Raw genomic sequence first — 22,343 nt, forward strand, 5'->3', positions numbered from 1 at the left:
ACTCAACAGCAGAGTTCTTTGAGAGATTCATTTTCCACAAAGTCCAGACAGAATGACCTTTGTCATTGCAATTGCTCAATTAAAGATATTCCAAAAAATAACTGATGCAAAAAACCAATTTGCAGGCCGGGAATTTACCTCAGTGGCACCGCACCTGCCTTGCAAGCACAAGGTCCTGAGTTCCATCCCTGGTACCGCAAAAAAAAAAAAAAAAAAAAAAAATGGCTAGACTCCTAACAAAGGTGACCCCAGAATCAAAACATTCGGCATAGACGTGAAGTGCAATCCCAGTTCCTTACTGCCCTACTTAAGGCTGGATGGAGTTTAATACTTACCTATACCAGTGTAGTAAAACACTATAATAATGAACCACAGCCAGGGATTTAGCTCAGTGGTTTCACTGCCTGCCTTGCAAGCGCAAGGACCCAAGTTCGATCCCCGGTACAAAAAAAATAATAATAATACTAGTGAACCACAGAAGGAATTCAAATATCTGTAATCTAAAAGGCCACAATTTTAACTTAAGAAAAAATAATTCACTCAGGTTACAACTGTGCAAAAGAGATGCCTGGGATAAGACTGGAGTGAACTATAAAATGCACCAAAATAATGCTGGTCAAAGAATGGAAGGCTGAGCGTCGTATTTCTGTCTTTTTAAATTTTTATATCATGGTTATATTAATAGAAAAATAAATTATAAAATGTCAAGAATGACTATGTATTTTAAACTTTAAATTAAAATAAATTTTTATTCAAAGCATCTTTTAAAATTACAGCATGTTTATTCTATGCTGTTAACTCTGCCAAACTACAACTTAGCCGTATGAAGCATAAAACACTTCAAAAATCTGAATGTAAACCACATTTTTAAAACAAAAACAGTCTTAACACACCTCAAATTTCAGACACCAATATATTTTGCCCAAGTATATAGCTTATATCAAAAGAACTTTTTGAATGTTTGTAAAGAATTAAAATAATTTCTTAAACTGTTCCAATTATACAAATAAAAAATAATTGTGAATATAACTATTATGGTTTACAAAAGCTGACTGGAGAAACAAACAAAAATCCTTGCTTTTTGAAGACCTTAGATTTTTATCATCTGTGAAATGACAAATATTTATACTTTTAAATTTTTTACTGCCCTTATTTAAGTATCAAAATTTTAATTTCCCAAGACTGACCGAGTGTTGCTTTTCAGTTCATATAAATTATCCTTGAGAGGAAAAATTTTAGATTAAATGTTGAAACCTAAACCAGGAAAATTCAGATGCTATGGTCTGTTACCATGCTTATAAGTGCTCCAAGTTAAAACTCTATATACCAAATTACAAACAATTCTTAGACCATTACAAATATAAATTCTCTTATTACAAAAATTCCCTAAAGATCTGTAATTTACTGTACAGAGGAATTATATTTTTAAAGTATGTCCTCATCATACACATAATTTCTAACTGTCATATCTTCTTTCACACTTTCTGCTTCTCTTCAAGACATTTACATGGCTCCCCTCCCCCAAGGCTACTCATTTGAAATTACCTGTGTACTTCCACACTTCAGGACTTTTGGATAAGAAGCCTACATTCTAGGTAACGTATAAATTACATTTGGAGAGTATCACTTCAACTCAAAGAAAAAAAGGAGCCGAGGAGCCCATCTTTCCCTCTAAATTTTGAGGTTTACTCCAATTAAGCAATCTATAAATTACCATGCTATGCATGTCATTTCGTTCAGCTTACAACAAAAGCTCATGTGATGAGTTTTTTGCTTATAAAAAGGAGGTGCCCTGCTCCGTTTTTGATATTTGTCACACTTCAGTACATAAAGTGGTGTTTATTAACTTCATCTATTTGAGAAAAAATAGTTTTAAACCACCACACAAGTTAATACACTTGCAGTTAAAACTATCCCAGAAATCTATATATTTGAGTAGCTATTGTTTTCTGCAGTGTTTAACTGATAGCTAAATTTAGTGAACACATAATAGCTTGGCATGTTATTCTGAAGTAAAGCAGAAGATGGCTTTATGCACTGAAAATATAAATATGGAGGCTTCCATTTGCTAATAATTCTAAATAAGCAGTACAATTAAAATTTAGTGTTTGCTAACAAAGAGCTAAAACATTTCACTACAAAACAACCCTGTAGATGTCCCTTTTATTAATAAAAATCCAAGTGCCAAATCTCATTACAGGGCCCATCATATATATAAAAAACACCAAGTCCTATGTTACCTAGACTTTGCAAGATTAATCACTCAATTTTCAGCAAATGAGAAATGTGAAATGTGCAAAAGTTCCCAAATTAACATGTGAGGGATGGACAAGTGCTTTTCAAACTTAAACATTACAGTGGGTTAGAATAAGACTGATTTTACTCCAATTTTCAAAACTCTGAACTATTGTGTATCTTACCAAGACCCTCAAATATCTATTTTCTTCCAAGACCTTAACTTAGAACATCTTCCCAAATAGCTTCCCATTTCTCTAGCCTTATTGGGCATGCTATTGAGCAATTTAAAAATACATATCTTACAAACACATTTTATACTGTCTTGCTTCAGTGTTTACAGTATTGTTAAAACATACAAATATACATTGTTAAAAATGATCTTATAAATAATCTATGTCAACCTTCTTTGGCTCTTTGTACCATTTTCTGTTTTTTCACACAAGTGTCTTATTCAGAAAGTGCTTCCTGTGAGAACTGCTTCCAATGAATGCATTAAACTTGCAAAATCTAGCTTCCCACAATATGTAGTCTTCTACCCTGTATGGTACAGTCCATATTTACAAAATAATTTTAAACTTTACATCCAATCCATTTCCATATAAAAAAGTGCAATTCTCTCTCACCCCAGTTTCTGGGGTAATGACATTCTTCATAAATTCTACAGAATAGCAGCCTAGGATAAGCAAGTAAGGTGCTTAGCTTCTGCTTGGCATCAGCTACTGGCGCAGTGGTGCACCGGTTAGGTTGGCCAGCTCGATGAGTGCCAGCGCCCCATGCAGCCGCTCGCGCTGCTCCTGCAGCCGCTGCTGGGCGACGCTCTTCTCGTCATCCTCACCGTCTGACTGCAGGCACTCCAGCGGGTCGCACTGCTCCTGGTCGGCCTTGGGAGCCAGCTTGCCCTTCAGGGTTGGGGCGCGCTGCTCCCGCATCTCCCAGTACCTGTGTGGAATGCCAAGAGCTGTTACATGGCACACAGCACATCCTCAACTGTATTCTTCTTTTAAAAATAAAGCTCTTCAATAGAATATTGCTTTTCTGTGTTTCAGTTCATAAAGTGCTAAAGTGATTTCACATATCACATATAAATCTGCCACTGACCGAGGTAAAAACTCAGATCCAAAGAAGTGAACTCATGCTCCAGCTTGGTTAATCAAAAGTGGTGGTGTCCCAGATCGTGTATCAACTCTCAGTGAGTTTCTGTCATCAGCTATGGCTGTGGACTGGGGTAGGTAGTTCAGTGGTACAGCACCTCCCCGACATGTGTAGGACCCTGACTTCCATCGCCAGCATGGGAATAATAAATACACTGCTACCTTAGGGCTCACATAGGAAAAGACTAGAGTCAAACAGAAATAGTTTAAAAAGTCATTAGAGGGCCGGGGATTTAGCCCAGTGGTTCTGCCACCTGCCCCAAAAGCACAAAGGACCTGAGTTTGGTCCCTGGTACCAAAAAAAAAAAAAAATTCATTAGAAACCTATCTATCCTGCCTACTGAGGAATGGTAACTTCTACCAGTTGACTGTGAAACATTAAAGAAAAATGTGACAAAGGGATTAATATCTGCAACAGTTTATTTAAAAACCTACAACCACCACCCCTATTACATAGCAAACTAATAATTCACAAAAGAAAATGCACACATTGAATGCTTTTGGTATCTACAAATCCCAGCTACTCAGGAGGCTGAAGTGAGAGGATCACAAATTAGAGGCCAGCCTGGGCAACTAAGCAAACTCAGCGATGGCAAACCTTTCAGAGCTTTCAATAATACAGTTAGCTACAGCACGGATTTGCCACCACTGCAGCTGCACCAGCAGTAGCAGATGATGAAGCAGAAGAAAAAGCAGAGGAAGACGAAGAAGAGGAGGAGAAGGAGGAAGAGAAAGCAGCAGCAGCAGCAGCAGAAGCAGAATAAGAAATTTAAAGAAATTCATATTTAAACGACAGTAGTACTACATCAATCAGTGGTAGAGTGCTTACCTAGCATATGCCAGGCCCTGGGTTCCATCCCCAGTACCACAAAAAAACAAGGAAAAATGTCCATACAAACCCTTGTCTATTACTGTGCATAGTAGCTTAACTTATAATGGGAAAAAAAAAAAAAAGTCTGTCAAGGTGTATCCAGGCACTAGACTACTAGCAATAAAAGGCATGAACTGTTGATGCACTAAACATGGATGAATCTCAAAATAATTATGTAGTCAGATAAACCAATACACACTGACTACACTTGTCTAGAACTCCAGTAAATGCAAACTACATGACAGTGTCAGTATATCAGTGTTGTCTGGAAAAGAGCAGGGTAGGGAGGGTGAAGCAGGAGGGGCTGCAGAGGGGCATGAGGGTTTGGAAGTGATGGATTTGTTCATTGTCTTGATCGGGTGATGGTCTCTTGCTTAGGCATATGTCATAATCTATCAAATTGAACATTTTAAATTTATTGTATGTCCATTACACCTCAAAAAATTGTTTTTAAAATTATGTATAAAAAATAGCAATAGAACTACCAGATTTCTGGAAATCTAGAATAGTCAAACCAGGAAAGTATTGGCAAGACATGGAGGCATAAAAGCATGCAGTTAGTTCAGTATGATTTGAGAGGTGACTAGAGAAGAATGGCAACAGATATGTGTTAACCCCAGGGACCAGGAAATGAAGGGCTTTGACTGCCATATACGGGGATTAGACTTTTGAGGCTAAGGTTGGCATTCTCTAGCCACAGCAGAGAATGGATTGGGAGCGGTCAGGTGGCTAAGTTTGAGTTACTAAGGAGGCAGAATCCATAGCTTGGTCACTGAGTAGATGGAAGAGAAGATAAAGATAAGGACTAATAGGTTTCTGCTTCAGCAAAATTAGATTACGCAGCTGTAGAAATCAACAATGAAGAAGAGGAATGTGACGGTTTGGATATGGTTTAAGTACCCCTAAAGGTTCATGTTCTGGAAGCCTGATCCCCAGTGTGGTGATGCTGAAGGCAACAGAACCTTTTAAGGGATGGGGTTCCTTTAAGGAACCTTTAACCTAGTGCAAGGTTATTATTAGGTCACGGATTCTCTGCCCTCAGAAGGGATTAATGCAGCTTTCTTAGAACTCCATTTGATTCCCACCAGAGTGCACCATTAGAAAGAATGAAGTTGGCCCCTGAATCTTTCTGGCTTCCTGTCTCACAGTTTCTTTCTTAGGTGCTCCTGGCATTGTGATGTGGCCCTCACCAGCAGCAAACAGATGGGGCAAACACCTGATCTTGGCTTTTCTACTTCCAAAACTGTGTGCTAAATAAACCTTTTATTTATAAACTACCCAGCTTCAGTTATTTTGTTATAGCACCAGAATGGACTGATACAAGGAGAATGGAAAAATTTGGTCACATTCCCGCCAGCTTGAACCACCAGAGGTACACGTATGACTGTCCCACTGGGCAGTTTGAATCACCAGTGCTTAGCTATTTAATGTCAGGCAATGGATCCAAATCAGAGCCACCTGGCAGTGAGACATGAATTACAACCCTGTCATCAGCTTGTTAAGGTACCCATGGAACATCCTACTCAAACAGAAAGTTTCTGTGGCAGTGCTAACCAATTTCCCTGCACCTGGATAATCAAAGTGCATTATCAGAGTCCATCATCTGATTCTTGTCCATTTTATCTACAAAAACATGCCGTTTGCTCATTTGAATATTAAGGCCCATAAACTATGGGCCCTAGGGTTATAAGCAGTAACAAAACAGACAACTCTGCTCTTGTTGGGCTTCCAGTCAGTAAGGAAGACAGTGAAACAGGTAAATGTGTGACAGATGCTGTGAAAGGAGAAACACAGTGTGTTGCAGAAGCACCTACTATATGGCTCCAAGGCTGGCTGTTTTGGGGTTGGTGTGGTCAGGGCAGCCTTCTTGAAGCGAGGTTTAACCTGAATAAGAAGCAGAAGTGAACCACGCGAGGTGGTGCATGCCTGGAATCCCTGTACTCTGAAAGGCTGAGGCAGGAAGATGGCAAGTTAAAGCCCAGCCTGGGCGACTTGGCAAGACCCTGTATCAAATTAAAAGATGAGGGCTGGGGATTTAGCTCAGTGGTTCCACCACTTGCCTCACAAGCGCAAGGTCCCGAGTTCGATCCCCAGTACCAAAAAGAAAAGGATGAAATGGGCTAGGGATATAGATCAATGCAAAGGCCCCAGACTGAAAAAGAAAAGAAAGAAAGGAAGGAAGGAGGGAAGGACCACTCTAGGGAGAAGGAAGAAATGTGATACAGGCCTGAAACAGCAGCAACCACAATGCTCAGAAAGGAGCAGCTCATGTGGCGGGGACAGTTGCATTTCCAGAGGGCACAGAACTGCTGCAGCCCAGTGAGGAGCTGTGGACCTGATCCTAATGCACAAGCCAGGAAAGCTGGGGCCGGGAGGCATAGTGAGGTGCTGCTGGCCTGTCCACGGTGGATGAGTCCTTTACATATTTATGCAATAATGTTCCATACTTTGAATGCCTATAACAATGGAACATAATTAAAATGCTTCTGTTCCTTGAATTTTTCTAGATAATATGACTTTCATGCAAAAATTCAAAAACTTGCAACCTTCTGTATAAATGGTTACATCAAATATTCAGAGAAAAATTTTATACTGCTTCCTTCATTGCCATTAGAAAAAATTAAATTGGGTGTTTTTTGGAACTTACATGGGAAAAGTCTCTAACTTCTATCCCTGCTATCACCAGCACATAGCTAACTCTAACATAAAATGAAGAGGTGGCACAGCTGCTGACAAATGAAACCTAATGTACACAAAATACTTTCAAAATGGGCAAACATGCTAGACATGGTGGTACACACCTGTAATACCACTTGGGAGGCTGAGGTAGAAGGATTGCTGTGAGTATGATGTCAGCCTGCACTACAAAGCGAGACTCTCAAACCCCACCACCACCCACTCCAAAAAAAAAAAAAGGGAAACACTTCCTTTAAAAATAAATTGTGAGAGCTGGGGATTTAGCTCAGTGGTTTTGCCGCCTGCTGTGCAAGCACAAGGACCCGAGTTCGAGCCCTGGTTCATACATACATACATATATATATAAGTAAATTGTGAGATCACCTCAGCAGCACGATTTAAAACTAAGATAGAGATAGCATACCCTGCCCAAGTATGATAAGCAAATTTATAAAGTGCTCCATATTTTTGAACAGTGGAAAAAATGAAACCTAATTATTTTATAATTTTCTATCATGCATAGATCCTAATACCACTTGTAACAATTCTATAAATAAACAGCTATTGTGAATTGTTTTATAAATATGTAAAGGCAACTTATTTAAAATGAGAGTCTAACCCAAACCTCAGCCCAACAGGAACCTCCGCAGTGGCCCAGCATCACTAGCCTTACTTTGCCAGCCACTCAGCAGCAGCCTTGTTGTCCCCAGCCTGGTGCTTGCTGAGTGCGTCCGTTGGCTCCTCTCTCCTCAGTCTGGCATAAGGGTGCTTAGGACAATGGCGGTTTGCATGAGTGAATCTGCTCAGGCAGCCTGTAAAACAGAGAGGGAAACACTTGCTAGAATGTGGACATCCGGCAGAGATACTAAAATGTCCAGTCTCATTGGTATACAGGAAAAGTAAAGTGCAGAGGAGAGATTCGGCATTCCAGAACCAAGCACACCTCTGCACAGCCTCAATGCTAGTGAGGGACCAGAGGACCCAACATGGTTACTCCCATGTAAATCTGTCCAACCCCACAGGAAACACATATCATACATATCTCAAAATTTGACCCAGAAACTACAATTCCCGGAGTTTATCATAAGAAAACATCCCCCAAAATAAACAAAGCTGTAAGTTTGAAAACATTCCCCTCGGCTTTGCTGGTAATAAGCAAATTTTTATAACAAATATTTAGGATTTTATATTGAAGTAATCATTGTACATAAGCTTAAGCAAATTCACTAGATGAAACACTTTTGTAACATTTATAACAGTAATCAAGAATCTAGAGAAACAGGACAGAACTGTATTGAATTTCAAATATAACTGCTTTAAAAAATCTTTAGAAATTGTGATAAAAGGTCACCTAAGACCACCTTGAGACCATAATATCAAGTGCAATAAATCAGACACAGAAGCTTAAATACCACATGGTTTTTCTTATATGAGAAACCCAAAGTATAAATAAAGACCAAAATAAAATATAAATAAGAGAAAACAGGGAGATAGATCTTTTGCAAATGGGAAGGGGGTCAAGAGATGGAGGGAGGAGGGAGAATGGAAAGGAAACGTAAAAAGAATTAAGATGTGTTATGTATGTGTACCAACTCCCCACAATGAATATGATAGTATATTTGAAAATCATTTCCACAAGATTCAGCATGGATCACAATTAGCAAGAAAGAAAGCTTATGTTTCATAAAGTTTCTATCAAAAATCTTTCCCCTCAAAAACTGCAAGTAAAATATATTTTAACTATTAACTCATTACTAGTTATTCCACGACTTCTACAACCATACCATTTTCTGAACAAACAAAAGGCTTCTCTCCGGTATGGAGACGCTGATGTGTTTTGAGTTGTCCACTCTGAACAAAGGCTTTTCCACAGTCCGGATAGTCACACAGATAGGGCCTTTCACCTAAGGAAACAGAAGTTGTATTATATCCAAGACTGTAAAAAAGGAAGGGATGGGGAGAAAAACCACCCTTCTATAGGTCTTATTCCATTGCAACAGTGCACATGTAACAAACAGAGCCAGTGGGCAGGTTACTGGCAGCAAGGACAGCATCAGCTCCTCTGAGGACCATAGTGTTTCATTTAGGCCCTGAGATTTTAGGAACCCAGGTTAAAGTCCTTGACGTGATCATCTCCATCTTATCCCACACTGTTCATTCCCCAAAATCCAAACCACCAAATCAGCTCTTGCGGATTCTTTACAATATCGCTCACTCTTATTTTCTCACTTACCCAGAATGGACCCTCCTAGCTTCCTCCTAAACCATCACAAATGCCAACAGTGCTCCCTGGACAATTAAAAATAGCATGCTGAGTTGTAAATGGTCTCCTAATACTGCACTATGGAGTCTCACCAACCTTATTAGCTACTAGGCGGAGGCAAGACATATCTTTATTTCCTCTTTCCAGTCAACTCAGCTAGGAGGCAATTCCTCCTCATCCTGCTCTAACACTTGAAAACCTCATGCTGTCCATTTGAATCTTCCCAGTTCCACAGGCTCCTCAGTGACTCTTCCTACCTCTCTCTACCTCCAAACATGTCAACACATCATGGATGTTCCTGCAAAGATTCCTACTGCCTTATATTTCATTTAAATTCCCATAGTCAAGACAGTGCTAGGCTCAAGAGTGTTCCACAATGTTGTTCAATAACTAATTTTATTATCTCTTGGAAAAAAATTTTTTGGTGGTTATGGTGCTAGAGGTTGAATCCAGGGCCTTCACACTGAACCACATCCCTACCCCTTTTATTTTGTTTTTGAGACAGAGTCTCACTAAGTTGCCCAGGCTAGGCTTAAACTTGTGATCCTCCTGCTTCAGCTTTCCAGAGTGCTAGGGTTATAGGCATATACCACCACACCCAACTTTGTAAAACCTATTCTTTAGGCAACAATTATACACTAGTTCTTCTGATATGACCCAAAGAACAATAACAAGTTCTCCCTAAACTTCTCATCATTTAGCAACAAAGGAGTCATGATAGGTGAATATAACTTACAGGAAATAGGGGCATTATTTAAAATAGTGAGAGGATGGGCTGGGGATTTAGCTCAGTGGTTCCACTGCCTGCCTGGCCAAGTGCAAGGGCCCGAGTTCGATCTCCGGTACCAAAAAAACCCAACAAAAATAAAATAAAATAAAATAAAATAAAATAAAATAGTGAGAGGAAAACATTTGACTAAGCACATACTATAGAGCTTAATTATCCTTAGGGATCCTGGGCTTAGTTCCCTGGTATACAGTGTAGCAGGCCAAGGTCTACAAGGATCAGTGACACATACTGCAGGAACAGTAGATCAGAACTAAGACTGCACTGTCTACATTAAGGCCACGTTCTTGAATCTTCCCAGTGCCAACAAGTGCTCTGTGACCAGCAAGCCAATTATCTGAGAGGGACTTCAGGTAAGGAAACTATATTCTATCATATTACAATGTATCTTTTCAAAATCAAAAGAAAAAAGTAAGAAACAAGTGATGAGCATAGTAGAAAAAAAAGAGTTTTAAAGTTGAAATCCTAGATCAGTACTGGCCAGTAGGAATATATCACAAACCACATGTGGAAGGCACATTAGAAAAAGAAAACCAGGTGAAATTAGTTTTAATAATATGCTTCTTTAATCCAGTGTATCCAAAATATTTTCATTTTAATACATAAGAATTACGAATGGGATTATTTCCTCTTTTATTAACTACATTTTACAATTACAGAGCATCTCAGTTTAGACTCACATTTCAAGTGCTAAAGCATCACATGTGCTGATAACTACTGTACTGCAGGGCAGACCTCTAGATTTAGGGTTCAGGTGACTTTAGGCCAGTGGTAACTGGCTTTTTGGTGCTTCAGTTTCCCTGTATGTGAATTATTAGATGAACTACAAGGTTCCTTCCTCTTGGATCAACTTCCAGAAAGAACAAGCCCCCTCTATAAATAAATTTTTGGCTCTCTGATGGTACTTAAAATACAAGCATAATTTCTATCTACAAATAAAGATGTATAATCTTGGAATAGCTGTTTACAATACATTTAATTCTAAAATTCAGTTCACGGTAGACAGACTTGATGGTTAGATCAAACATTTTTTTTTTTTGGTACCAGGGATCAAACTCCTGTCTTTGTGCTTGCAAGGCAGGCAACAGAACCACTGAGCTAAATCTCCGGCCCCAAGATCAAACATTTTGATGGCACACTGAGCACACAAAACATTCTCTTTGAAAATGTGACAATTATAGTTTTAATATCTGGCCTACAAATGAATTTTAATAAAATTAAAGAACATATCAAATAAATACCAAGTAGGCAGAGGGTAGAACTAAATTTAATTATAACATGACTGTCACACCCAGATTAAGTACCATGATAACTTTAGGAGTCACATGGAACCAGTATTAAAAGCACCCTCCTCAAACAAAAGAAACTAACTACCTAGGGCTTGTTTTTAAAATTCATAAAGTGGCAACATAAGGAAACAGAAGACAACAAAAAATTAATTTATAAGCCCAAACATCAAATTAGCTTTAAGAAAGTAAGTATTACCTCTAGTAACGGCTTAAACATGCTCCATTTACCTGTGTGAGTCCTTTTGTGAGCCTGGAGTGACTTCTCCCGAGGAAACACCCTGTTGCAGATGTTACAACGGATCCTGCTGGATGAATGCTCTCCTTCATTGATTAAATCCCGCACAGTATCTGCTCTGGGTCGGCCACGTCGGATTCCATCCTGTTAAAAATTTGTAAGCCTTAGTATAAATTCTTGAATTCTACTCATTAAAGCGACATATTTGAAAAGATAAAAATCTTTCTTGAATGATATCAGCAAAAATGGTGTCCCTCCAATAGTCCATTCTTCCACTGCAAAATCAAGGAAAAACTATCAGAATCAGCTGTCACAGCCCCCAAAAGTGGAGATTTACAGAACTCAGCAAATAAACACTGAATTAAGAAAAGGGCTCCCTGATGTGGCAGGAGAGCTGTGCAGCATTTCCACTTAGCCCTCCTCCTTCCCTTCCCAGTGGGGGTCCTGAAGACACAGTCTGCATTCTTGTGCAGGTGCTACTTCCAAAGGACATGGAGCAGACCTTATTCTAAAGGATGTTACCAACTGATGACTTTTTTAGAATGTAGAATGTACATCCAGTGGAATATTATTCGGCCTTAAAACAGAAATCCTATCTACAAAAGACTCTCTTTTAGCTCAAAAAACACAAATAGGTTAAAAATAAAGATAGAAAAGGAAACAACAATTATAAATATATACACATCAAACAATACAGCCCCTACATATATGAAGCCAAAAAAGGGGCAAAATTAAAGGAATAGTTCAAAATTAATTGTAGATTTCAATAATGCATAGGGCAACTAGGCAGAAGATTCACAAAGATATTCTCCAAGATAAACTGTATATTAGGCCACAAAACAAGTCTCAATAAATTTAAAAAGCTTCTGGCCAGGCGTGGCTGTGCATGCCTGTAATCTCAGCACTCAAGAAACTGAGGCAGAAGGATGGCAGTCAGTTCAAGGCCTCCGTGGGCTACATAGCAAGTTCAATCCCAGCCTGAACTATATGGCAAGACCCAGTCTCAAAAAACCAAAACCACACACACACAAAAAAGGTAAATAATTCTTTTTTTTTTCATTTATTGGTACATTTTAGGTATACAATACGTTTACATTTATCATTGGGTGCTTGTACCTGTACATGATGTATCTTGGTTCTTATTTTTTTCCTCATTACCTGTGCACCCTTCACCCCCTCCACCCCTCCCTATTTACACAGATTTCGTTTCTATTTTTTTTTCTTTTCTCGCAATTTTTCCTTTTCCCTTCCCCTCCCACCATCCCTATCCCTTTGGACCTTTTCCTATTTCAAATTATCAATTATTTGTTTTAATCATTTTAATCCTTATTAATACTTTCAGTTTCTTACACTAAAACTATTCAATATTTACACGTGTGTCCTATTTATTTCACTTAAGAGTATGCCCTTGATATGCATCCATTTAGCTATAAATGACTCTAGTTTCTCATTCTTTATGGCTGAATAGTACTCCATTTTATAAAAAAACCACATCTTCATCCAGTTTCCAGTTTAGCTAAACTGAAATGTGCCACTATAAACATGAGTGCACATATATTGCTGTGGTATGATTCCTTTAATTCTTTGGGGAAGATACCCCGCAGGGGAATAGCTGGGTCAAATGGGACCTCTAGTCCTATTTCTTTGAGGTATCTCCATACTGATTTCCACAGTGGTTGCAACAGTCTGCATTCCCACCAACAATGGAGAAGGGTTCCTTTCTCCCCACACCCCGCCAGCATTTGTTGTTGGTTGATTTCTTGATAGCAGCCATTTTTTCTAGGGTGAGGTGGAATCTCAGTATTGTTTTCATAAAGGTAAATAATTCTAATCTATCTAAAATGTGAAAAGGTTGGAAAAAAATGAAACCCCAATAACGTAAAAGAAATTCTTCACTCTGAATAAAAACATTTTTTTTTTCTGAAAGGATAAATTTTTCTTTTCTTTCTTTTTTGTAGTCCTTTGGTTTTATTTTCTAGGATAAAAAGTATAGGCATAAATATTTTTAAATGATATCCTTTAAAATAACTATCAAATGGCTTTATGTCTCCCGATTATCAATATGCATCAGTGTCACAGATAGCCTTAACTGGTTGAAAATTTCAGAGTGTGATAAGCAGGGTTTGTGAACTTTTTCCCTTTCCCTGAGAATCATAAACATTAAAGGAACCTTTTATCCTTTCATTAAAATTCTCTGGAAAGTAGTTGTGTTCGTTCATTGATAACAGGGCAAGGAGCAGTGCAATAGAGGGTTATTCCATGTAAATTGGCTTCCACACGTAAAGAAATTTTCTGAAAATCACGAATGTAAGTCAAGAAAAAAACAACGAAGGAAAACGACATAGACCATTCTGCTGCAGTAGTGGCCACATGAAGCACATAACCTTTCTCCTCAGGGTTCCAGTGAAGTTTTTGTACTATATCTGTGCCAAAGTCACCACTGTACAAAACTGATGAGCAAGTTAACATGCTAAGTACACTTACTCCATACCAGATAAGCAACAGCAGTCTGATCCAAAAGATTTGTTTACCGTGAATTTTGGGCTGCATTAGGTAGGAAAGAGCGCACCTCCACTGACATGTACAACAAAAAGGGCTGTTTTCTGGAAATCTGCCACAAGAGAAGTTCCTCAACAACTCAATATTCCAAGTACAAGGCCAGCCTTGTTTAATTTGATGATAAGGTTCTCTTCAGGATTCAGGGTATGAACTTGCTTATAACGAACATAAATGGTAGCAAGGCATAAAAATGCTGCGATATTTAGCATCGCCCCAAATAGCACTTTTCTGGAGCCATCGTTCCAGTAACACTGATATAAGGCAAAGCAGGGTCAACATGGTGGAGCATTACTGCAATAATGTATGAAAATGTGAAAGTAGCAGCTGTCCAAATTACAAGGGCTATAGGAAGGAAACTGAGGCCTTGCTGAAACCACATTTCAAGCAGGTCTTCTGTTTTACAAGTTCACAAAATTTCAGTCTTCAAAACTATTCAAACCTGTGCCATTTATAAATTCTGTAATCCCAGCACTCAGGAGGCTGAGGCAGGAGGATTGCCAACAGTTCAGGGCCAGCCTGGGCTGCAGAGTGAGAGACCTTTACCCGGCTGGCTGCACCTGTCCAGCTGGGAGCTCAGAGCCTGCCCATAGCTTGCCTAAATTTTTCTTTTTAGAGGACATCTGAATTACAGAAATGTAGTTTCACTAATCTCAAGAAGATATAAAAAATAATTACAAAATTTGACTTTAATCAATCCTCACCTATCATATATTCTACATTGAGAATCAAAGCCGCTTTTAGTTGTTTGAGACAGGGTCTCACTATGAGACCCTGTTCAGGCTGGCCTTGAACTCATAGTGATCCACGCCCAGCTTTAAAGCATCAAAATACTTGACTGTGACTGAAAATTGTCCTTTAAATCTTAGCTACAGAGCATAACATAGAATACAGTCTTAATAAACCAATGATTTAATGGTATGAAAAAGATGCAACTTCACACTGACAACTGTAACAATTAAAACACTGTTAAACCCCCCAAAATAAATAAATAAATACAACTAAGAAAAGCTGAATATACTATCTACTTTAGTTAATAATAACAAACAGGGCCAGGGATTTAGCTCAGTGCCTCTGCACCTGCCTTGAAAGTGCAAGGTCCCAAGTTCGATCCCCAGTACCACAAAAATAATAATAATAACAAACAAAGCTTTGCGCAATGGCAGTATTGTAGCCAATGAGGTTTATCCAAGGTGCAATTATTGCTAACTGAAAATAATAACAAACAAATTGGTTCATTAATTGCAATAAATGTATCATACCGACATATGAATTTACAACAGGAAATGGGGTTTGAAGTTCATGGGAACTTTGTGCTATCTTCTATATGTCTAAAACTGATATAAAAAGCTGGAAAACTAATCTATTTTCCAGTTAATTTTTACATATACAAATTACATTAAAAAATTATAAAAACCTGAAGCCTTCCAAAAGCCTGAAACCTCAAAGGATAGTAAGATAAAGCAAAATAACCTTTAATCAAATTTCTACCTTGAAAAATTCAATCCCTACATACTAAAACAAATTATGTTTTTAAAATCCAGAGCTTTTAAATTTTCCAATGCAAGTTAATGACTTGATTTCAATCTTACAGAAATTCTAATTTGCTATTTTTATTATAAAAATCAACAGAAATTTCCAAATGTTAATGAAGTCCTTACCTATTTTCACTTCTTTAGATTGGAGAAGTATGTTTAAATTGACAATATAAATTTTCATTAGCCCTAATAGTTATTGATTTTTTTAAATGATTAAATGTGGAAAAACTACATATCCAAAAGAATTGAAAATAAAACCCCAAAGATTTTTGCATGCCCATGTGCATTGCATTTTTATTTGCAACAGCCAAGAGATAACGACCACTTAGATGTCCACTGACTGATGATCGCATGAAGAAAATGTGGGGGTATGTACATATAGCCTTAAAAGAATCTTGTGATATGTCACAACATGGGTGAATCTTAAGGACATTATACTAAGTGAAATAAACTGGCCACAAGTGAAGAAAAATGTTGCATGTTTCCACTTACGTGAGGTATCTAACACAGTCAAACTCTTAGACCCAAAAAGTAGAATGTGGTTGCTAGGGGCTGGGAAGGGGACAAGACGAGTTAGACGGGTATAGTTTTAGTTTTGTAAGATGAATGGGTTCTGAAAATCTGTTGACACTACTGTACTGTACACTTAAAAATGGTTAAGATGTTAAATGGGATTTTTTAACCACAATTTAAAGAAAAAGAAATGTAAGAAGGCACTGTGGCACATTACAATATTACAAAAATATTCACCCCTCTCACAATTGTGGCCAGTGTGGCCTTATGACTTGCTTTGGTGAATAAAATGTGAGTGAAAATAATGTAAGTGCCTTCTGAGCAAAATCTATAAAAGCCGTCACTTAGGTCTACCATCCCTCTTTTTTCTCTGCCCACTGTCCCAGGCTGGAGACATTTCTTCTGGGTCCTAGAATACAGATGATGGAGCACACCTCCACCTGGAGTCAACTTCACCAGACATACATGTAGGGAGGCTGAGATTGAGATTTTGAAGTTGCATTCTGCAGCTTTGGCCTAAGCTAAGCGATTTGGGCATGTTATTATTAGATCAATTCTTTGTTGATATCAATACTGCAGAAGGAGGTACATTTTAGAGGTCTTTTCCCAACCTTAATTTCTCAATAAGTTCCCATTTATAATGAAGCTAGAAATTGGCAAGGTCCTTGACTGACTTACTGTTTAAGTCTACTGTTAGCACACCACATTGTAGCAATCATTGGTGGCTATCAAATTCTTCCACTTTCTTTACCTCTTGGCTATAAGGCTCACTAGCCACATTTAGCTCTATTCTTACTTAGTAAAATTAATCTGGAGTCAGCACAGTAGAGATTTACAGGATCTACTGACATCATTTATTGACCCATAATAGCTACATGGATTATTGCTGATGACGGTCATATTATAAACAATTCTTTAAATTTTGTTTAAAAATGCACAGTAAAAAATGAGGTGTATGTAGCTCAGTAGTAGAGCACTTACTTAGCATGCTCAAGGTCCTGGGCTCAATTGCCTATACTGCAAAATAAATAAATAAATCTAAGAATATAGCATCTATAATTAATAAATATGTTGATTCCCTTAGGAAAGAAATGGAATGTAAAATATGGTTAGTTAAAAACCTGAGTGATACAAGTCCTGTGCCATGAAAGGATCCTTTTCATAATATTTTAAAATAGATGACATATGGTTGCTTGTATTATAATTTGAAGTTACTGATTCATTAAATAAAAAATTTAAGATTAGCCATTACTATTGTCTTTGCTTCTAGTAAAAGAAAAAAAAAGCATGTCTAAAAGTGAAGGAAGGAAATAAACAAACAAAACCATGTATCTGGCTCCCAGGAACTCTAAAAACCAATTTTCCTCCACAAGCAAAACATTTACATTTTCCAAATAAGAGTGCTGAAAATTACAATACAACGTACTAGTCAAATAGAGGTAAGGGTGCATCAAGTGCATTCTTTCAGCTGAGAAAACAAGACAAGGAAATGATCTAATACACTAAATAAATGAATAAAGAGCATCCTTTAGCAATACATATCAACACACACAATACTACTCAAAGAGGACTATTTCCATTTTGGCCTTAACAATAAGAAAACCACATTTCTAGGTACACTTTGACAATTACAATGTGTGAACTCCTCAGCAACCAAGTGCAACTATAGCCTAAGGGTCAAATCTTATCAAGACTTTTGATGATTCACAAATGCTAGCATGAAATTCTAAGAAATGATCACATTGCCAAAAACATGTGCATCCTTTAGTGATTCTGAAAGTGTTTTGTCATGTGATGATAAAAAAAACTTAAGGTCTGGGGATTTAGCTCAGTGGCACTGACCCTGCCTGGCAAGCACAAGGTCCTGAGTTCAATTCCTGGTATGGGGGGGGGACTTAAAAAGTCCTCATCACAGTTTTATAAGTCAAACTCAAATAAAAGGGCATAAACACAAGCTAGAAGAAAAAGAAAAAGATGTCTTAGAGGGAGATGTGTGGTGTTAGAAAATGTAACTGATCCTATTTTCCATTCTGAATTCAGATTTGGATCCAAACTTCCTATGACCCTCATAATCTGCTTCCTACTCTACCTCCCACATCCTGACCTAGCCTCACAACTTCCCAACTCTTAAAATCCAATCTATTATATTGTACATATTTCTAATAAAGGCTTCTCAATTGACATATAGATAAGATATAAGCTGTATGAATTGCCTAAGTCTACTTACATCAGCTTAGCATTTTTAAAAACTCTAAAAAGTCATATATGGTATATCCATGGGCAGTATGATGTAGGGATGGGGGGTTCTGGAAAGTTCTCAGTTCTTCCAGTTTATCAAGTAATCTTAATCTTGGGTACTCTTCTCTAATTTCTCCTTCCTTGCAGGTGAACAGGATTATATGAATGAAACAATTCAAATGCTCAACACACTCTAGCAGTTTGCTGCTAACACCATTAAGTGCTCACTGTGTGCCAGATAATAAGTAGAGGCTACTATGCTAACATGCTAGGTTTAAGGTGGTGATCAAAATTCACTGTGTACTGGGCCAGGGATTTAGCTCAGTGGTTCCACCACCTGCCTCGCACGCTCAAGGACCCGAGTTCAATCCCTGGTACCAAAAAAAAAAAAAAAGGAAATTCACTGTGTACTGATCAGCTGTCAGACTACTTGCAGTCTGGATATCTGAATATAGAAAGGGGACAGAAGAAAGGCAGTGCAAGTCCTGAGACATCAGGCCCCTTTAGGTTCCACAGTAGAGACATAACACACTGTATGTAGCCTGAATAGCAGCACAGGAGCACAGACTGTGGGTAGGGGGAGTGGAGTGGTCTATGGCAGAGGAATTATACCTGCTCTCTTCTACAACCAGAAGGTTAACACCATATATAGTTACACACCAGTAGTGCTAAGCAATCTTGTGATGAGGAGCTAAAGTAAGTTGACAGATGATGGATGTTCTCCTCCCAGGCAGGGGAGGCAGCACTGAGCAAGAAGAAAGGAAAGAGGAAAAGAAAGCAGACACAGGATGTGGAGGACTCAGATGTTAACACCTCCCCTGGGAGCAGTGGCTACAAATACACAGTAAATGAACAAAGATGTTCTAGCTCGCAGCTGTCTGTGCCTCTAAGTGGCATATGGAAGGGTGGAGGGAGCATGTTAAGAGCACTGGCTGTATTACAAATCTGTCATCTTTTCCAAAAAGTGAGCATGGCTCCCATATGACGTAGGTGAACAGAAATTACTACATCTACTTTAGAGAAGCAAAACAAAGTAAAAGTGACCAAGGCTCCCTATCTTTAGTCCAGCATACTGACCACAGTCAAGTTAACTCTCTTATGCAACAGTATGTTTCAGACCTTTCTTAAGATGGGGAAATAAATGAATGAATTTTTGGTGCTGTGTTTAGATTACCCCATCAATAAAAGGTCAAACTAAAATCAGTTTACTGAATAATTTATGAAAGACTGAGAAGGGAAAAAAGAAATATAAAACTGCCCTTTCACTTCTACATGTTTTTCAAAACTTCTGGCATATTTTATCCCTGAAAAGAGGAAGATAATGTAGATTATAATAAAACCGATCCATTGTTAGCAACTTTTATTGAAGGTTTGTGTGAAGTTTGTTACAAGATTTCATTTATCTATACTATTAATGTTCTTGAATAGTCCAAGTTAATTTGTAATTAAGAATAAAATTAAATAAAAAAATTTCCACAAAGTATTTGTGGATGTATACTTTCATTTTGCTTCATTAGGTAATGTATTTTTTTTATAAAGGACTAAAACATGCAAAATATGTTCACAAGAAAAATATCTAGATATCTAAAAATACTTAAGGTGGACAAGGCTACGTAGAGCCAGCCAACAACTGTCCCCTTCACTAACACTCAGAACTACCATAAACATCTCTACTGCCCTTCCACATTTTTACTAAGATGTAGTTTCAAGATATAAATGTGTCAAAAGATGATTTTATAACCTTAATATAACACTAAAGTCAACGTCTTCAATAACTGCCACTAGTAAAAAAGTGTATAAATTTCCTCAAAAACCAAACAATCCTTGCTACTGCATGTGAAATGATGACAAAACTTATTTCAATTTATACAGTATTTGCCAATACTTATCCACTATAGGGTTTGCTTGTTCTATCTTCAACAAATTGTTTATCTTATATAGTCACTTAGCAAATAGAAATAGAATATTAACTTTATACTTGTATCATTTTTGTCATCACAAATATTTATGGCGCAGCTTTACTAAGCATTTAGAGGGTAAGGTATTAAAGTCGAAAATCCTGACGCTTACAGTCTATAGAGACAAGCCTAACTCCACAGTAGGGGTCCTGAACACATGCAGCAGCACGAGGAGCCACGAAACCTTGACCCAATAGCCCCAGCTCTCTACTACCTAGCTGTGTCATCTTGGGGAGCTCACATCACCGATCCCTCTAACCCTCGCTGCCTGACCCATAAAATGTAGGTTTGAACCAGGGGACCACATTCTCCCCGGCCCTAGTCTGATACTGCGAGCAATTCGAAGTCAGACACAACAGCGTACTGTTAGCCAGTGTGCTCTCAGCACCTACTAAGTACTATGACGGTGGAAAGTGAGCCAGCGAGGGCTCAACTTTCGATCGGGAAGACGCCTGAGAGTCCCTGCTGCTCTGTGGCTGTCGTCTAGCCGGGACAGGGCGCTGCCTTCCCTTCCTAGGCCAACCAGTTCCCTCGCCCCTGCCTCCGAGCAGACTGCAGAAGCCCCACTGCGTCCGGTCCAGGGCACTAGCCCGGGCGGTCACGTGACACCCTGCCCGCGCCAGCCGATTTTGGCGCGCGGCAGTGACGTCACTCCTGTCAGCCTCCGCTCCGTCCGGTCAGCGCCGTTAACGCCCCCGCGCCCGCCAGCCCGCGCTCACCTTGAGGGGGCCGCCGTCAGGGCTGCTCGCCTCCTCCTCGTCCTCGCCCCCCGCGGCGGCGGGCGGGGGCGCTCCTCGGGGCCCCGGGTGCGCAGCGGCGACGGTGGCTACAGGCGGGACGGCCGAGGCGGCGCCCGCGGCCCCGGGGCTGAGCGTCACGTTGTGAGCATTCTCGCCCCAGCGCCACGGGTACACCATGAAGTCGCTGAAACCCGGGCTGGTGGGCGCTAGCGGCGGCGGCGGCGGCTCGGGCTCCCCCGCGCCACCTCCGCACGGAGGCGTGGCCGGGGTGGTCCTGATGACTGATACCAGCACCCTCTTCGGGGAGTTGTGGCGGAAGACCCCGGGTAGCGGCGGGGCGTCCGCCATGGGCGCACCTGCGCCCCGGATCATCACCGGCAGTCCGCGGCCCTCGGCCCTGCGCCCGCCCGCCGGCCCGCCTGCCCGCGCTGCTCCGAGAGTCGGCTCAGTCCCGCCTGCTCATGGCGAGCGCCCTTGCCCCTGCCAGCCCGCGCTCGCTCTCTGCTCTCTTTACACCCCGACTCGGGCTGAGGCGCCGAGCCCCGAAAATAACAACCTGCTACCGCGGTGCCTGCTCCGCTTTTCCCGCGTTACATTTCGCGCCTGGGCGGGGCCAGCCGCCTCAAGGTCTCTGCGGACTGGCCGCTGCTGCGAGTGGCAGGTCGCGCGGACCAATGGCAGGGCCCGGGCTGCGCTCCAGCCAAGCGGGGAGGAGCCGGGTCGGCGCGCGGGTCCTCACTGCCACGCCATTGGCCGCCACGCTAGTATTTTTTTTCTGCCTGAGACCCAACAGCGTTCGAAACTCCTAAAGAGCGCGCGAGTGTCTGCGTTCACTGGGATCCACCCGCCGGGCGCCGAGTCCCAGCCGTCCTGCACAAAAGAGCTGCTGATTGGAGAGGCCTGGGAAGGGGGTGGGGCCGAGGGCAGTGGTTGGTCGGGGGTGGCGCGCGCCCCTTTCGGCCCCGCCCGCACGCTGCTGTTGGGTCTTGGTTCCCGCCGCCGCCAGTTTAAAGGGCAAGGTCGCCCGCCCCGCCCTCCGCTCTCTCCCCTGTGCTCTTGTGGTCTCCCTTCTTCTGCACTGCTTTCTAGTTGTTCCTTTTTTTTGGTACTGGGGGTTGAACTGAGTCCTTTTTTCATTTTTTACTTTGAAACGGGGTCTCGCTAAGTCACTAAGGTGCCCAGGCTGGCCTCAAATCTACGAATCCCTGAGTGCTAGGATTACAGGCGTGTGCCGCCACACTGGTTTGCTACTACTGTAGCTTCTAAACTGGTTTCTTATGCCCAGCTGCG

At 40.2% G+C, this 22,343-nt stretch overlaps 1 protein-coding gene, 1 non-coding gene and 1 pseudogene across 2 annotated transcripts; 1 reads left to right on the forward strand and 2 right to left on the reverse strand.

The window, feature by feature from the left end:
• Window positions 1-729: 729 nt before the first annotated feature.
• On the reverse strand, window positions 730-21,911 carry Znf367 (zinc finger protein 367). The gene is made up of 5 exons (XM_004846095.3): window positions 21,033-21,911; window positions 11,504-11,654; window positions 8,721-8,840; window positions 7,610-7,748; window positions 730-3,177 (listed from the first exon to the last, which is right to left on the reverse strand). The coding sequence occupies exons 1-5, from the start codon at window positions 21,423-21,425 to the stop codon at window positions 2,955-2,957; spliced, it is 1,026 nt and encodes a 341-aa protein (XP_004846152.1). The 5' UTR covers window positions 21,426-21,911; the 3' UTR covers window positions 730-2,954.
• On the reverse strand, window positions 11,682-20,697 carry LOC147829496 (DNA damage-regulated autophagy modulator protein 2 pseudogene; annotated as a pseudogene).
• On the forward strand, window positions 15,215-15,352 carry LOC147829497 (U4 spliceosomal RNA). The gene has a single exon (XR_015449046.1). It is a non-coding gene; the product is annotated as a U4 spliceosomal RNA (small nuclear RNA).
• Window positions 21,912-22,343: the final 432 nt, after the last annotated feature.

The sequence above is a fragment of the Heterocephalus glaber genome, unplaced genomic scaffold (genome assembly GCF_053883595.1).
Source record: "Heterocephalus glaber isolate CG9 unplaced genomic scaffold, H.glaber_assembly_v1.0 deba00000594, whole genome shotgun sequence".
Taxonomy (NCBI): domain Eukaryota; kingdom Metazoa; phylum Chordata; class Mammalia; order Rodentia; family Bathyergidae; genus Heterocephalus; species Heterocephalus glaber.

What these genes read in the sequence shown, in the direction of transcription:
- Znf367 (XM_004846095.3), bottom strand. Translation starts at nt 21,425, where the DNA reads ATGATCCGGGGCGCAGGTGCGCCCATGGCGGACGCCCCGCCGCTACCC. An exon ending in CTGACGGCGGCCCCCTCAAG is followed by an intron (nt 11,655 to 21,032) that starts GTGAGCGCGGGC and finishes AATTTTTAACAG; the next exon opens with GATGGAATCCGACGTGGCCG. An exon ending in TTTTGTTTGTTCAGAAAATG is followed by an intron (nt 7,749 to 8,720) that starts GTATGGTTGTAG and finishes TCTGTTTTACAG; the next exon opens with GCTGCCTGAGCAGATTCACT.